This window comes from Hipposideros armiger, unplaced genomic scaffold (assembly GCF_001890085.2).
Source record: "Hipposideros armiger isolate ML-2016 unplaced genomic scaffold, ASM189008v1 scaffold_10, whole genome shotgun sequence".
NCBI classification, from domain to species: domain Eukaryota; kingdom Metazoa; phylum Chordata; class Mammalia; order Chiroptera; family Hipposideridae; genus Hipposideros; species Hipposideros armiger.
The window spans coordinates 4,922,782-4,940,921 of NW_017731360.1; the positions used below are offsets into that span (position 1 = coordinate 4,922,782).

At 43.5% G+C, this 18,140-nt stretch overlaps 1 protein-coding gene across 1 annotated transcript in view; it reads left to right on the top strand.

The window, feature by feature from the left end:
- The window catches only part of CSMD2 (CUB and Sushi multiple domains 2), a 634,343-nt gene that overhangs the window by 98,612 nt on the left and 517,591 nt on the right, over positions 1–18,140 (top strand). Inside the window, exon 3 of the mRNA XM_019657596.1 lies at positions 16,108–16,220. Within this exon, the coding sequence (XP_019513141.1) occupies positions 16,108–16,220 (113 nt within the window). The remainder of the gene's footprint in view (positions 1–16,107; positions 16,221–18,140) is intronic.

The following is an 18,140-nucleotide window of genomic DNA, read 5'->3' on the forward strand; positions in this document are numbered from 1 at the left end:
GGAGACCCAATAGACCTGGTAGATGCCTGGGCATAGCTTGTTGGTTGGAGCTAATGTCCCCTAGAGCAACCTGAGACCAGCAAAGGAAGATGGTTGGTGGATAGCTACCCCAGCCTCCTCACCCTTCAATAGAATAACTGAGTTGCATGTTCTATACCAGGGGTCGGCAAACTTTTGATTCGGAAGAGCCGCCAGGGGTCGGCAAACTGCGGCTTGCGAACTGTGGCTCTGAAGTAAAATTGAAAATGAAAATAAAACTATCATAGTTTCATTTATAGAATTTTTAAAGGATATAATTCACATGATGGTAAAATTATGTAAAAATATTTATGGCTCTCGAATAATTTTTAAATTGTTGTGAAGGACAGGATTGGCTCGTCCAGGGGTCGGCAAACTTTTGAGATGGAACGTACCCAAAGAGCCACATGTGGCTCGTGAGTTGCAGTTTGCCGACCCTATTCTCAGCATCCCCTGGGAGGGATTCTTTACCTGCGATGGCACCTTATGTGACTAGGGCCCCGATAGGTCACCTTTCCTTTCCCATCTCACTTCTCCTCTTCCTCACTGTGCTTCTTGGGATCAATTCACAAATAAACTCACTTGCATCCAAATCTTTATACCCAGGTCCTGCTTTTATGGAAACCCAACCCAGGTGACCATAGCTACCAGGTGCTAAACACTTTGACAGAAATAAGTATAATAATAGCTATTGAGTACTTATGATGTGCCAAGCCCTATTCTAAACATCATACCTATATTAATTCGTTGAATCATCTTAACACTGTATGAGGGCGATACCGTGGTTATTGGGTTGTTGGAAAAGTCATGACACATGTTTGCAACAGATGGCACTAGTTCATTTTTAGAAGTACTAGAGTCATTCGCATCTATGTTACTGGTATGTCATTTGACAGCTGACAGTCCTAGCTTCATTCTAAAAAATAAATTGAGCGATTTGATTGAGTTTTGGAGATTTCACAACAAGTTGAAGATAGAAGACCAAACTGTGCATTTTCGCCATATTTTACTGTTTTACTTCCATAAATGGAAGAACACATGTCAAGCTTGTGAAAAGTTGCATATAGTTTATGGTGACAATGTTCTATAAGAACGTCAGTGCCAACGATGGTTCACGAAATTCCGTGCTGGTGATTTTTATCTCAACGATGCTCCTTGGTCAGGGAGGCCCGCTGAGGTTGATGACAACAAAATAAAGGCATTGATTGAGTCAAACCCACGTTACATGACACGAGAGATTGCAGAAACATTGAACCTCCATCATTCAAGCATTCACAACCACCTGAAGAAGCTGGGATACGTAAGCAAGCTCGATATTTGGATTCCGCATGAACTCAAAGAAGTTCATTTGACGGCGCGTATAAACATCTGCGATATGCTCATTAAACAAGAGGAAAATGATCTTTTTCTAAAGCAACTGATAACTGCTGATGAGAAGTGGATTGTTTACAACAATGTGGTGCGTAAATGGTCTTGGTCCCGACGTGATGATTCGCCTCAAACAACATTGAAAGCAGACATTCATCAGAGGTAGGTTATGCTCTCAGTGTGGTGAGATTTTAAAGGTGTCATATTTTTCAGGCTTCTACCAAGGAACCAAACAATCAATTCGAATGTGTACTGTTGGCAATTGGACAGTTTGAATGAATCTATCATCCAGAAATGTCCAGAGTTTGTTAATTGTAAAGGAGTTGTGCTCCATCACGACAACGTGCAGCCACACACAAGTTTGATCACCCATCAAAAATTATTAGAGCTTGGATGGGATGTGTTGCCACACCCACCATACTCGCCTGACCTTGCACTGTCAGACTTTCACTTATTTTGCTCTCTTCAAAATTCCTTGCGTGGTATAACGTTTAATTCAAATGAGGCTGTAAATCAACACCTTGTTTCGTTTTTCGCAAATAAAGACAGGTCCTTCTATGAATGAGGAATTATGAAGTTAACTGAAAGATGGCAAAGGTTATCGAATAAAACAGCAATATATCATTGATTGATCTTTGTTCTTTGTATAAATAAATTACCTTTGAAAAACATAGACAAAATACATCATAACTTTTCCGACAACCCAATAATCTCCCATTTGACCCAGGGGAAGATGAGGCACAGAGATGTTAAGGAACCTGACCAAGGTCACACAGCCAGTAATTAGTAAAGCCAGCATGCAAACCCAAGTACTACTAGCTTTAGAGGCTATTTTCTTAATCATCACAATAAAGACCTTTCAAGTATTCCCCAAACACCTCTTCATCCCAGGCTTTATGCTTGGACCTTGGAATCTCGAGATGAACTAGACATGGGCCCTGACCTTGGAGAGCTTGAGGTGTCCAGGCAGAAAGAGAGGAAATGCACAGGCTAATTCAGTTTGAAGAGATATGTCCAGAGCAAGGAGAGTTTAGAGGCATTGCATGTAGAGGAATCAGGGAAGACACGACTAAGGAGGTACCACTTGAACAAAGTCTTAAAGAAGAAGCTGGAATTGGAAGATGGCAGGGGATGAACGGGGTGGGAAGAGTCTAGGCAAGGGGAAAAATGGGTGCAAAGGAGATGGAGTATGTGTGTCCTGGCAATATTCGGGGCGTCGCCTGACAACCTGGATGGCTGGAGGGCAGGGGATGAGTTGGCTTTTTGCTTGTTTGTTTGTGGTTATTGTTGTTTGGCATGGGGGTGATGACTGACTGATGGGAGAAGAGGCAGAGGCCAGATTATGAAGGGTCTTGTCATGGAGGGGAAGCTCCGACAGTGTTCACGGTGCTTTGTTTCCTTAGCAGGTGTCGAATACATAGGTGCTCATTGTATTTTTCTCTAGCCTTTCTAGTGTTCTGAAAGATGCTTATTTTTAAAAACGATTTGAAAAGATCAAAGCAGTTACGAAGTGAACAAACCCACACCGATTGACCAGAATCATCACCCTCTCCCTACAGACGCTCCAGTCCTGGGAAGGTGTCCCCAGATCTTGTAAACTTTCTGGGCACCACGGTGCACAGTCAGAGTCAGCTGCAAGCTCCAGGAATGTTTGGCAACTACATTTACAGTTTGGATCTAGGACCCAAGGACCCAAGTTCTCTCTTGTCTGTCTGCAATGCAAGTCCTTTAGATGAAGCCTGAGGGAGCATTTTGAGTTGGGTCTCAGCCAAACCAGTCATAAGTTGACCAGTGTATCATCTGTGTTCTCGTACAAGGCTTTAAAAATTACAGCACTATATGTGATGTGGTATCCTGGATTGGGTCTTGGAGCAGAAAAAGGATTTTTGTGGAAAAACTGGTGAAATCCAAATAAAAGTTGTAATTTAGTTAACAGTAAAATGCCAATGTCCATCTCTTCGTTTCGGCCAATTACCATGGTTATGGAAAATGATAAGTTAGGAGAACTTAAGTGAAAGGTATACGGGAACTCGCTGTACTATTTGCAACTTTCATATCAATTTCAAATTATTCCAACATAAGGAATTTATTTAAAAAATTATGGTGAACAGGGCAGGACTGAGGATGGCGCTCTGTCACAAAGCCCTATATCTAGCTGACATGTGTGCATGGTCGTTGAGCCAGGAAAGAATCCGTCTTATTGTGATAATGTCTAGTCCACCTTTCCTCTTCTTATGCATTTATAAATATCTGCTGAAACCCGTGTATTCCATCCCTGTCACATTTCCCTGCTCTTCCCACCCAGTAACTCTTTTCAGGAGGGAGTGAAGGTGATGATAATTCACTTTGCAGAGCGCATTTCTCTTGATCAAAAGATTCACCCGGGGTTGCTTTGAAATAGCATGCTTTCTGACTACATGTTAAGAAGCTCATCTACTAAAGTTGTATTTTGATTTGCCTTTTTGGAAATCTCTAGAGCAGTACAGACCTGTTTTCCCCAAGGAAGAAAGACAGGATGAGGGTTTCAAGGATGGCAGAGCCCAGCAATGAAAATGGACCCATATTGAACCCACAAGTGCCACTAAATTTTAACCTTTTCTGGCGATATCTTGTCTCTGCTTTGCTAGGAGAGTCCCAAGAAGGTGGACTAATGAGGAGTCAGTCACCCATGGAGGTGTCCCATTCCGACCTAGAGATAGTGGGTACCTCTCAGGCTTTCCTATACAGGCAACACAACTGCTTGCCTTCTACTTACATCATCATTCTAATCGTCCCTGCTGATTAATGAGGTCACTTAAGGTATCAATTATTGTCCTGCCAAGAGAATGAATATCAGACTGAAATAAACGCCTATGAACTTGCTTATCCTGTTAAAAAATGAAACAATGAGAGATGATTAATGGTGTGTACCCTGAGAGAAGCAACAGGAAGGGACAAGCAGGAGAGAAAGGTAGAAATGGGCATTTTCTGATTGGGGGCAAAAGAGGCTTTTGTTTAAAAGGAGCTTTTTATTGACCCTCTTCTTTTCAACACCACTTCTTGAGAGAGCTGTCTAGACTCAGTGTCTCCACTTCCTCCCTTCCTATTAACAGCTTAACCCACTTTAACCCACTTTCAGTCTCGCTGCTCCAGCAATACTACTCTGGAAAAAGGCTCCCCTGTTCTCCCAGCGGTCACCTCCATTGACCTGCTCCTTCCTTACCAGTCCCTTCAAACATGTTTGCTACCGTCAACCTCACTGTTCTTGAAAAACTTTCTTTTAGTAGCTTCCCTGACAGCACCAACTCCTTACTCACTCATTCATTCCATTCCACACCTATTTATTGAGCATCTACTGTGTGCCATGGACCAGGGAATCAAATGGATAGAAGCCCTGCGTTCATGGAATTCACATGCTAGTGGGGAAAGATGGGCTTAATACATAAGGATTCATCAAATGTATACTATGTTAGATGGTGCTAAGTGTTGTGGAAAAAATGCAGGCTAGAGGGACCAGGAGCTAGGAACTGAGGCAGGAGTGGGTAGAGGGTCGCAATTGTGAATGGGGTGGTCATGGTAGGCCTCGGTGTGAAGGTGATATGTGAGCAAGAACCTGAAGAAGACGAGGGAGCCAGCTCTGAATATGTGGGGGAAGAGATGGGATAGCTAGGGAAAGCTGAGGGAACAGAAGGTGCAAAGGCCTGTGGCAGAGACTTGCCAGGTGTGTTCGCGGAACAGCAAGGGGCCACTACGGCTGGAGTGAGTGAGGCGGGAGACAAACTGGTGATAAAGAGAGAGGTGATGGAGTGGGAGTGAGTAATGGCGGCAGAGGATTGTCCAGGTAGGGCCTTTAGGTCATCAGGGAGATTTTCGCTTTGTCTTAAATCAAGCGGGACACCTCTAGAAGGGTTCTAAGCAGAGAAATGACATGGTCTGACTTAAAATGATCATACCAGCTATTGTGTTGAGAATGGTCTGTAGGGGGACAGGAAGTTGGGAGGCCAGTTAGGAGGTTATTAACCTCCGAGGCAAGAGATGGAGGTGGCCCGAAGCAGGCTGGTGGTAATGAAGGTGATGAGAAGTGGCCACATTTCCAGCGAAATGAATGTAAATGCCTCCTTTTGAGGGTCAACTCCTTGAGGGCTAGGTTCATGTCTTAATAAATTTCTATCCTCAGAACCAAGCATAGTCCATGACATTTAATAAGGTACACAATTAATATTTGTTGAGTGGATGATTGATGAGACATAATTTTTCAATGCTAATAATGGGAATATGTAAGCCTCTGGTCTCTTTTTTGAACATATCAGATCATAGAACAAACCCTGGGTAACATCTATCTAGATTTCCCAAGCTGATATCAGAAAGAAGGCTGTTCATGGGTGTGCTGAACCCAGAGGTGTGGGCCTTGCTGGCTTCAACTATGCTTGTCCATTTTTCTCGTTGCAGGACTTCTCAGAGCCTTTAAAACACGAATGCACATGTTTCTAACATTCCTTAGTTTGAGATACCATTAAGTGCTTCAGTAATTTTTGCACGGTGCTCCATGGGTAAATGAAGTACCTATCAGCTCCATTTAGTAAGTAGTAAGGTCTGAATAGCTGAATAAGTATTTACACCCTGACAACTTCGTAGCTGTTTGAAACAATAGTGACTATACATTAAAGGAAGAAAACCCTTTTCTTATCCTTAAACAACCACAGTTACTTACTAAGGCAATGTGTGTGCTTGTTGGACTCTCCACAGTTTCTCAAACATTGGGATCAGCTCGGACACCCACATCCTCATATCTTGTTCCACACTGTCTTTCACACGGTGCCACTTCATATCACACCAGCCACCAAACACCTAGCTTTGCAAAGATATGGTGTCATCCAGTGGAATGTAGCTTCATGTTGAAACTGCGAACTACCTCGAGCTAATACTTTGTGTGTCCAACAGATATTGGCTTATCACCGTTTCCTATGAAAATTTAAAATATCCCTCAGTGCTCTTGTAAATTTCCTGCAGCACCCTACGGAACCAGAGCACACAGTTCCGGAGCTATGGTGCTGCTGTGTATGTAGCATTTCCCAAAATTATGTGTGCAATTTCTCAGGCAAATCTAACATAACACTGGATGGTGTTCTGTGCAACGTGCTTTGGGAACTGTTGGGATAGAGCGTGAAGCGAGAATACCCAGGACTCCTTGCTGCAGAACGAAGCTACAATGCTATGGGTGTTGACAGAGTGAGTGTGTTTGGAGGATTGGCTTTCTGAATATAGAGTGCTGCTGCTTCTTTTTTTTAGACCTCAGTAGGTGGGCCTGCTTTGACTCCGGACCTTGCTTCTAAAGCCAAACACATCCTAGAAAGTGTATTTGAAGATCTCGACAGGTTTTTGGTTGCTGTGGGTTTCAGGACTTCTGAGACCAAGAGCATCAGTAACCTGGTGATCAATGAAGCCACAGTGTGAGCTCCGTGACCTGCCTTCTCTGGGCTTTTCATGTCCCAGAGGCTGTTCCACAGAACCCAGCCCATGGGATGCTCTAAGAAAAAGAGTTTATGATATATATTAATATACCCTTAAAAGCCCAGAAAGCCCAATTTCCCCACATTTCCCAGTTTTAGAAGCTCTTGATGAAATGCAAATGGGAATTACCAGGGAGAACATGTGTCTGTAGGGTGTATGTGTATGTCTGTGCATTGTGTGTGATGATGACTAATGTCCATCAATTACCTGCAAATTACTAGATGTTGCCTGTAATGATAGTTCTGTTTTTAGCTTAATGGTTTATGTATCTAACTCGTGGCTGCTGTCTGGAGTAGGGCTGCTGGCAAATCAAAACACTATTTGCCAAGCCTGTCAGTATGACAAATGTTGCTTACATTGACTCTTTTATTCCCAAGGTCAATTGACATGTCTTTTTTAATATCACTGTTTGATGTGCTAAGGGCCTTAAATGAGAGGCATTCAATAAAGGTCCAATTTGCTAGATTACTGTTTATTCCTGGATAATTCTGTATTAGTTCAGCCCTTTAAGATTGCAAGGAAGAGACAGACATGCACGGATCACTCTCAGAAATGGGGATTTATCCCAAGGATGTGCAGATCGTGAGGCAGCCCTGGCGCCATCTCTTAAACCTTTCGGTCACTATGGGTTTCAGGGCTTCTGAGACTGGGGGTGTCAGCAGCCTCCTGGCCAATGTAGCCATCGGCTGAGCTCTGTGACCTACCTTCTCTGGGCCTGTTGTTTCCCAAAGAGGGTTCCTCGGAACTCCAGCCTATATGCCGCTTTAAGAATATTCTAAAGGGTCTATGATGAAATGGGTTGGGGAGCTGTGACATAATCTGTTCCTGCCTTGGAAGTTTGTTATTAGCTTTTAAAAGTCCCCACAAGCACTTTATTTTTTTATTTTCAGAAAAATTAGTCCTTCACTTCGTTTAATCCAGCATGTCTCAATTCTATTTAACCATAAGCACCCTAGAATATCCTTTGGAGAATAAACTAGTGTTTGTATTTTCCAGAAGAATGTGGTTGTGCTCATCTGTCACCCTCTGTGTTGGGGTCCCCACAGCCGACCTCAGGTTCAGTGATTTGCTGAGAGGACCCGTAGGATTCAGCAAACAGTTGCCTTCCCGGCAATGATTTATTACAGTGAAAGGATACAAAGCAAAACAGCAAAGGAAAATTGTGCATGGGATGAAGTCTGGGGGAGACCAGGGGCAGGTTTCCAGGAGTCCTCCCCCAGGGGTGTCACACAGGACGTGTTTCCTCCCCCAGTGATGTGAAGTGTTGACACACAGAGAGGCTCACTAGAGACTCAGTGTCCAGGGTTTTTATCGGGGGCGAATTACAGAGGCACCTTCCGTCTGGCGTGTACCAAAGCTCAGACTCCCAGAGGGAAAGCAGGGTTGCGGTGTGAACCATAGTATTTCTACAAATAGTTTAGGCTGCTCTTCTCAGTGCTGGGAACGGTGGGGTCCTCCCTGAAACCCATGTTCCTAGATGCCAGCCAAGGGCCAAGCTTCTAAGCTGTTCTTTCAAAGAACGTCAATCAGGCCTTTTCTGTCCACCCTTCAATAGTTGAACATTCATTCATTCATTCATTCATCCCTTCATTCATGCATTCTGTATTTGTCTTAATCAGGTCGGGCTGCTATAACAAAGATTCCTTGGGCTGGGTGCTTATAAACAACAGGGATTTATTTCCCATGGTTCTGGAGGCTCAAAGTTCAAGGTCAGGGTGCCAGCATGGTGCGGATTTGGTGGGAGCCATCTTCTGGGTTGCAGACTACCAGCTTCTCGTTGCATCTTCGCATGGAGGAGAGCAGAGCAGGGAAGCAAGCTCTTACAAGGGCAGGAGTCCCATTCGAGAGGCCTCCCCCTGCACAGCCGCTGTTTTTGTGGAACTTTTTCTTCTAGCCAGGGAGACCTTAATAAAATGATCATACAAATAATACAAATATTTACCCCAATAAACATCTAATTAGGAACTATGATGCATGTTAGCAATGAACGAAAAAGGATATTCATCAGGAAGGTCCATGTTGTGCTGTATTAAGCATGTTTTTATTTTCGGTATTTTCTGATGCCTTCACACCTTGGAACCCTGTTGAACCAGGAGAGACAGCCCCTCCGGGGGTGAGCTAATTCCAAGAGACAGCAAACTACAATCCTTTCCTGGGAGTGAGCCTTTCCTATACAAACCAGCCAGGCCAGAGCCCACCCAGCTCCTTTATAGATGTCTGCTTGTTAAGCCTGCCCTAAACATCCCAGGCATCAGACAACTCAGGGCAGTCCCTACACCCTGGAGCCCTGGGAAATTATTCCAACGAGCCAGCCCTAAACTTGCCTACCTGTTCACCCTGCCTCACCCCTGCCTTCCCTTGTGAAAACCCCCATGAAGGTTCTTGCTCAGGTCTTACTCCTGCTCCTTCCACCTCCGGAATGACCCTAGTGTTTCCACGTGTGGCCCTGGGTGGCCTGGTGTGCCCCCTCCTCTCGGGAACTACGGGTAACAATCTTTTCAATGGCCATTGTCTCCTGTTTGTTGGCCTCTCCATACCTGAGTAATAATAAAATCTACATTTTAAAACACTGTGTGGTAATAAACCCTATAATCTCAGTGGCTGAACTCACCAAGCTTTTCTTTATTACCATTTTACACGTTCAAAAGTGTTTTGCAGGGGCTTTCTGCTTAGTAGAGTCACACAGGGACCCTTGCTGATAGACACCCAGGATCACTGCAGCAGGGGGAAGGGAAAAGGAATTCTGCAAAAGATGCACGGGCTTCTCATCTCCGTCCCAGAAACAGCCCAGTGCACTGCTACCCACATACCCTTCGCAAAGCCAGCGCCATAGCCACTCCTGACCTCCGCAAGGATGAGGAGGTGCTGTCCCACCATGTGTCTGGAAGGAAAGCTGGAGATATGTGCTGAAGAATACCCGGGACTTCCACAAGGACCTGTAAGAATGCAAAATAGATTGGTCTGGGAGCTCAAGAATGTATCTTGCTGAAAATACTGTTGAGACAGTTGCGATGAGATTTGAATGATGAGAAGGAGTTAATGAGCCAAACAGGTGGAGGGCATATGAGAAAGTGTTCTAAAAAAGAAACAGCACGTGCAAAGACCCTGAGGATGAGGGGTGGGGGAGTTGCTAATTGAAGGAACAAGCCAGCCGTGTACCAAGGAGGAGGGCCGGGAAGAGTGTTTTATCACAGACATTTGGAGTTGCAGACTCATGGTGACAATGAGGAGTGAACTTTTCAAGTGTATTTTATTATTGTTTTCAAATTCTCTACGGGAAATGCACCCCTTATTGCCTACACTCTGGGCTGACCCCTGCCCTTGACCAAAGAAGACCTGAGCGGCCAGAACCAGGCAGGATCTAGGGCTGTCTGAGAGGTCCAGCTGTCTGAGTCACACGGGCTTTGTGGAACTCATTAGGGAGTTTGGCCTTAATCCTAAGGGCAGTGGGAAGCCATTCATGGATTCTGAACTGGGAGAGTAAGAAGTTTGGGGTCCTGGACATCACCAGTTTCCAAGACCCTGGGTTATTCTGGACAGGGAGACAGAAGCAAAAAGAAGGTGCTTGAGGAAGTAGGAAAGACAGTAAGCCTTGAATAACTGGAAGATGAGTATTAGCTTACATCCATGGCCGTGACACCTGTTTGCAAAAGCTGTTGTCTGCACATGTTAGATTCAACAGGGAGGCAGTCAACAGCAGTAGGGGGCTGTTGCCTTTCTTGCCATCACTTTACCCCATTTTCTCAAGAAGTCTGAATTTCGCTATTAAAGAATACCCCTCTCCTTTCAATAAGGTATTTAGACTTGTCAGATGAAAGAGGGGACAGTCTGAAGGTTTTATTTGCTCATTCCAACATGCAACATGATAACTCCTCCTGACCTGTGGGTCCTCAGCTTGTCTAAAATCGATTCCGTGATAATGAGTAGATGAGGGACGAGTGGGCAGTGGGGCAGGGGAGTGATGATTCAAGTAGACAGACGGGGAGATCCAAGCTTTCACGCCCCCTCCAGTGTTAGTGCCTTTGAGGATTTCTCCATGTTAGAATTTATCTACCAAGCCTGGGAAATAGCAGAGTGGTGGTAAATATCTGATTAGAGAAAATGCCTAGTAAGCTGCAATTCCATATATTGCAAGTGATAAAACTGTAATTGTTTGTTGACAGTGTACATTAGCTATTCACAGCTTGTGTCAATATAGTACCAAGAAGCCAGAGTCTAGGAATCTTTAGTGGCAGCTCAGAAATATCATGGAACTAACTAGGGGAACAAAATCAACAAGTTCTATTTGGTGGGAAGAATGCCATTCCCAGAGGTGAGTTCATGGGAGAAGCCTTGGTGAGGCGTGAGATTCCTCCATGAAGCTGGGTGTTGTTGAAGAAACAGCCTGTCCCCACCCAGACTGAGTGCCTGGGAAGGGCACCCAAGGGCATAATTCTGGTGGCCGTGGGTGAAAGGCGAGTGTGGCTGCCGTGAATTGGGTCCATTTGGAGGTACAGACTACCAGGGCCACCTAAGATGAGGCCTGGAGATCAGATTCAGATAGATGCCTGGCCCCAGTGGGTATTTTCATGCCAGGGTCCCTTGGGGCCAGCAATCTGTCGTCAGCAGAAACGACTATCTGGGGGTGGGGGCAGGTTATCTAGGGCATGAGCAAGTCAGCAGGAAGCCAAGGGACAGGCGAGTGTTCCTCCCTCCTCTATTTTGGAGCTGGGGTTATGGTTCTGATGGTCAGTCCATTTCCAAGGACCCAGCCAGTGCTGTAGATGTGTGTGTGTGTGTGTGTGTGCGTGTGTGAGGCGGGGGTGGGGTTGGGGGGGAGCAATGTGGGGATTGGAATGAACAGGAGGCAGCTGAAGGGAGGGGCCCAGCGAGGACCAAGTGGGAGCTCCAGACTCAATCTAGGTCGACTGAATTTAGGTCAGATCTAATGGAGAACTGAGGCACTGTCCAATAGAAACGTACTGTGGGCCACATATATACTTTTACAAAAATGTTAATTTTGATATAATTATAGATTCACAGGAAGTTACAAGGATGGCACACAGAGGTTCCATGTATCCTTCCTTGTTTTGCCCATTGGGTTATGTCTAAAGTCACTATAGTGCAATATCAAAACCAGGAGATTGACGTGGGTGCAATGTGTGTATCCTTCTGTGTCGTTTTATCAGGCGTGTCGATTCATGTGACCACCACTACCATCAAGATACAGAACTGTTCCTTTCCCACAAAGATCTCCCTGGTGCCACTCCTTTCCGGTCACCCCCACTGCCTTCCTCGGACCATCCCTAAATCCTGACAGCCACAAATCTGTTTTCCATCTCTTTAATGTTGTCACTTCAAAACTATTGTATAAATGGAGTCATCTGGTATGTCATTCTTTTGAGATGAGCCTTTCCCCACTCCACATAATGCCCTCGAGATCCATCCAAGTTGTGCTATGTATCGATAGCCCGCTCCTTTTTATTGCTGAGTAGTATTACATGCTATGGATGTACCACAGTTTGTTTAGTAGGTACATCCTATTGTAGGACACTGTGGTCATTTCCAGTTTTTGACTATTATGGAAAGAAATAAAATAAAAGCCTGCTTTGGACAATCATGTATAGGTTTTTGTGTGGACACAAACTTTCACTTGTTTGGGATAAAATACCCAGGAGTGTGATTGCTGAGTTGTATTACTGTGTGTGTAGTTTTTTTTTGTGTGTTTTTTTTTAAGAAACAACCTAACTATCTTCCAGGCTGTATGTGCCATTTTACATTTTACCAGCACTGTGCAAGAGAGCCAGTTGCTCCACATCAGTGCCAGCATCTGGTGTCGTAACTGTTTTTATTTTATCTCTTTTAGTGATATGCGGTAATATCTCATCCTGGTCTTACTTCTCATTGCCCTCGTAGCTAATGAGGCTGAACATTTTTCATGTACTTATTTGCCAAACATACATCTTCTTTAGTAAAATGTTTCTTCGTGTCTTTTGCAGATTTTCCAATCGGATTGTTAGGTCCTTGCTTCATTGTCAGTCTTAGGGGAAAAGTATTCATTCTTTCACCATTAATTGTGATGTTAGCTATATAGGAGTTTTGTAGATGTTCTTTATCAAGGTGGGGGGGGATTTTCCTCTGGTCTTTGTTTTCTGAAAGTTTTTTTAAAATCATGAATGAGAGTATTGCATTTTGTCAAGTGTTATTTCTACATCAATTGATATGATTGTGTGATTTTTTTTTTACTTTTGGCTTCTTTATATGGTGAATTACATTGATTGATTTTCAAATACTGAACCAGCCTTGTATCCTTGGGATAAACCCCACTTGACTATGGTGTATAATTGTTTTTATATATTAGCTGAATCCTCTGCTAATATTTTGTTAGGGATTTTTGTCTTTATATTCATTGGGATATTGATCTTTAGTTTTCTTTATTTGTACTATTTTTGGTTTTGGTATCACGGCAATACTGATCTCATAAAATTTATTTGGAAGTGTTCCTTCCTCCTCCATTTTCTGGAAGAAGCTGTGTAGAATTGGTGTTAATTCTTCTTTATACATTTGATAGAATTCTCTAGTGGAACCATCTGGGCCTGTGTATTTTGGGGGGAGGGATATTTTAAATTACTAATTCAATTTCCTTAATAGTTATAACACTATTCAAATTATCTATTTTATATTGGGAAAGTTATGGTAGTTTGTGCTCTTCAAGAAACTAGTCCATTTCATCTAAGTTATCAAATGTATGTGTGTAATTTGTAGTATTTCCTTATTATCCTTTTGATAACTACAGGATCTGTTTTCCTTAACCCTGGAGATTTGTCAGTCTGCTAAGTGAAAAAGGAGTGGTGGATTCCATTTTCATATTTTTTATATTAATTAGGTAGATCACCTTTCTGTTTTTGTTTGTTTATATCTTTGCCCTTTTCCTCTTTACCTGTTTACCTGTTTCATATTCATTTGTAAGTGTTCTTTATAGATTATGAATACTAACCCTCTTCCTGTCACACATATAATACATAATCTTCCCAGTTTGTGTTTTTCTCTTTATTATTATTTTTTTAAGAATTTTTTTAGCTCTCCAGACACGTTTTTAATTTTCATGTAATTAAATCAGTTGATATTTTCCTGTAAGGCCTCTGGGGTTTCATGCTGTATTCATTAGTACTCAATCAATTTCAGGAGACAGAACCCAAATCAAACTACCTTGAACAACAACAACAAGATCAATGAAGGAAGGAAGGAAACAAGCAAGCAGGCAAAGGAAGAAAGAATGTGGGCTCATGTACCAGGGCACTGCAGAGATAGATCTCTCTGCATGGCTGGGCCAAGCATCTCAGGACTATATATCATCAGGGCTGTCTCTCTTCTCCCCTCACTGTTCAACTTTGTCTATATCTATACGGATATCATTTTCTCTAAAGAAGATAGGCTCTGTGTAATGATAAAAAGGCTGCTGTCAGTCCCGAGTTTATATTTCTAGTGATTTAGAATCCAAAAATAAAAGACTCTCAGGGTTTGTTTGTCATATCCCACGGAAGGACTCGGAACCACCCTGCTTTAGTGATGTGCCCTCTTACTCCTTCTCCGTGCCTCAAACCAGTCTGTAATGCTGAGTGATCTGCCACAATCGGTCACTGGCCCAGTTCTGTGGTTACTGAGCTGGTGGGGTACCTCTCAGAACCCCAGGCAATGACAGCTCCCCAGAAGAACGATGAGCAGGTAGGAGCCAAAGGAGTTCTCTAAACATGTCACTCTTAGAAAGGCCTTCTCCAGTGTAAGATGGTATGGTTTCATTATTTTAAATATAAATTTTGACCCATGTGAGAAAGTGAGGGAGACTGAGAAAGACAGGGGCAGCAAAGGGGAGAGAACATGGCATGAAGTAAAAGATCCTTTGCTGGATGTTTTTATTCCTGAAGAGAAGATGACCTTGAGACTTATTGGGCCACTCATTTCACAGTTTCATCACCTTTCCTTCTCTTTTCCTCAAGCTTATTCTGCGTTAACATGAATCCTGTAACATGATAGGAAGGACAAGGGCTTCCTCTGGCACAAGGCTTTTCACAGTGGGCATGAATAAACCTGTGATTTAACTTGCCTGAACCCAAACCCAATACTTATGCTCTCCAGGGGGCATCCGGGCATCCAGATATTATATAGCAAGGGGAGGTATGGAGAGGGATTCAGGGGCACCACAGATATCCCAAACTTAAAAATTGGAGTAAAGGTAAACCTTGAATTCCCTGCCAGAGCCTTGATGGGAGTAGGGGGAGGCAGAGTGAGCCTAAAATTGGGACAAAGGACACAGGAAGACAGGAGCCTGGCCACCTCACTACCACCTGTGGGCACCATCAGGCCGCCTGTGGGGACCACCTGTGTGGACATCCAGCAGTGGACACCTTCTTGCCTAAAATATGTTTCCCAATGTTCAGCGAGAGCTTCCTCTTATTATCTTTTTAACATTAGAAGAATCTTTTAGAAATGACTCTTGTGTTAAAAACATATTATCTCAGGTTCAATAATTCCTTCTATTTCATCCCGTTTCTTTTTCTTCACTTGCAGGGAAAAAAAAAAGGCATTTTAATTTTAAAAGCAAGTACAGTATGATCCCATTTGTATGCAATTATTTCATTGACTATGATCCCATCTATTGATCCTTCCACCTCTTTGTGTGTCAGCTGTCAAGAATGATTATTTCTAGATTGCATTGGGTTTTTGTTTGTTGCTTTCACCTTTTAAAAATAATAAGCACTTATCATTTCTATAAAAGCTGTAGACACTCCTTTTAAAGAATCAAGTCTACGATAAGAAGCGTCCACATTCTTCTACTTAGAGTTGGATATATCATCCTCAACCCATGAATAACTATTGTCTATTGGCAATTAGTAGTTGTGCATTTGTGGTGAAATCTCCCTAAGCGCCTCGAAGGACCTCAGCCAGAAAGGAGGGCGCCAGGAGAAGACAAGCAGAGATGAAAAGAGAAGAGACATACCCAAGGCAGGCCTCCAGGTTGGGGATAGCCCGTGGCTTCGGGGGAGTAGCCCGTCATGTTTGTGTGGCAGCAGATGCCTGGCTTCCATCGCCACTTTGAACACCTTGCAAACATCTGGTGTTAGACTTCTTTCATATCCCTCCCTGTGCCTAGATCAGCCTTGTGCATCCAACAGGTGCTCAATAAATGCGTAATGGATGTACAGTTCCCAAGGGGGGTCATTCTCCCTAAATTGTACCCTTTTGTCTTTTCAGGCTCACAGGCTTTCAGCTGCCAGCCACCATTGTCAGTGCGGCCACCACCCTCTCTCTGCGCCTCGTCAGTGACTACGCGGTCAGCGCGCAGGGCTTCCATGCCAGCTATGAAGGTAGGTGACTTCCCTCCCAGCATGGGCCTGACATGTGAGGTCTTAATAGCTGCAGGCAGGGCCACGCTGCTCTGGGCTGCAGGAAGGGGCCGCTTCAGATTCAGAGCTTGCGCCGGTCCTAACAAGGCTGGTTACTGAGCAGTAACTCAGTTACTTAAATTGCTCAACCGCATTTCCTGGAAGCTGAGAATTGAAATCAGAGCTCAAGCTGCAGTAGCTTATCCTGAGGGCCTGGTAGCATTTACTTCTCTGGACCCTTAACTGGGTTTTGTTGTGTTTTTATTTTTTTAATTCTGTTTTCTGTTGGGCTTAATTATATAAGATACCTCGGCTTGGTTTTGGAAATAAGAGAGCTATAAACTCTAAGTAAAAGAAATAAAATTTAGGTCACTGAAAAAAATTTCTGCTCAGTACAGTGACGGGAAAGGGTCAGTTTTCTATCATTCAGAAAACAATTACTACTTTTTCCTTAATAGCATGGATTAGGGTTCCTTGGTTTGAGTTATGCAAATAATTTCCACTTCTCTCAGCCTGTTACAATATGGTGTGAATGTTCAAATTAACACTAATATCTTCGAATTGTACACTATTATTATTATTAACTTTATTATGGTAGTTCAGAAGGTGGTCCTTCTAGATCTCTGTCATTTCCCTGGAAAATTTACATCTCATTAATAGGTAATTATGCTGCTCTTGGCTAATATCCACAGTGCGATTTCGTGTTGAGATCATTAATAGGCATATTTTAATATTGTTAATGATAATTAATAACAGTAATGCCATAATACCTTAATAAAGCATGCCAGTTATTCTAAAGCTTTCTTTCCCTTGCCTCCAAGAGCTTAAAGAATAAGGGATGCTTTCTTAAATGAAGCTGTAGTAATACAGAAATAGATACCACCTTCATCTTGGCCAAGAATACACCTCCGAAAGAGGGAAAATCCTACCTCCTTGGCAAAATCCACCCCTGGTGGTAGGGGGATTGGGGACACAGTTTGATGCTTTAACCTGAGCAATTGAGGGCTCCTGAGAAAGCCTCAGTTATTTTTAAGCACAGGTTCCTAAGAAGACTCCAGAGAAAGTTCCACATGCCTTTAACTGAGGGCTCCCGACATAACCCCAGTCACCTTTAACTGAGGGCTCCTAAAAAGACCTACCTGTCTTTAAAGTGAGGTCTCTTGAGATAGCCCAGTTTCTTTTGAAAAACCAATCAGTTCTCCCAATATCAAGCCTGTGATCTTGGTCATCCTGGTTACATCTTCACCCTGAATCTTGGCCCTGAACCCAAACTAAGTCTCTCCAAGTTTGAGCTACACCCTCCTGACTAGAGAGGCCTCCTGGGAAGCTGCTTACAGCCTCTCTGGCCATGAGCTGCTTCTACAATATGTGGCCTTGGGAAGATTGGCTATGTTTGAGGATGGTTGGGGGAATGAGTAAGTCACACTAGAGTTGGTACTTGCAGAGATCCTGGGAGGGGCTGACACAGAGGGGGACATGGCCGGGATCTCGTGGTGTCCTCATTCAACAATCCTTGTAGATATTTGTCTGAGGCCTGGACTCTCATGAAGCTTTAAGAAAAAGGTGTCCTATTGATCCTGACCACACTTCCCCTTCTCAGGAACAGTGCCAAGCACTTCTGTATCACCCAGAGCAGATCTGAGAGTGCCTTCTTAGAGCCCTTTTAAAACAGCAGCTCTAGCCTGGAATTCATGGGCAGAGTCTAGAGTTGGGCATAAAAGATGTATAAACCCCTTGCCATTGGAGGCAAAATTCCAGAAGTATGAGGATGTGCGTATTTATTCCTAGGAAGGGTCTAGAGCAGGGATCAACAAACCATAGCCCCCTGACTACATCCAGCCCCAGCCTGTTTTGGTAAATAAAGTTTTATTAAAACACAGCCAAGCCCATTTATTGTTATAT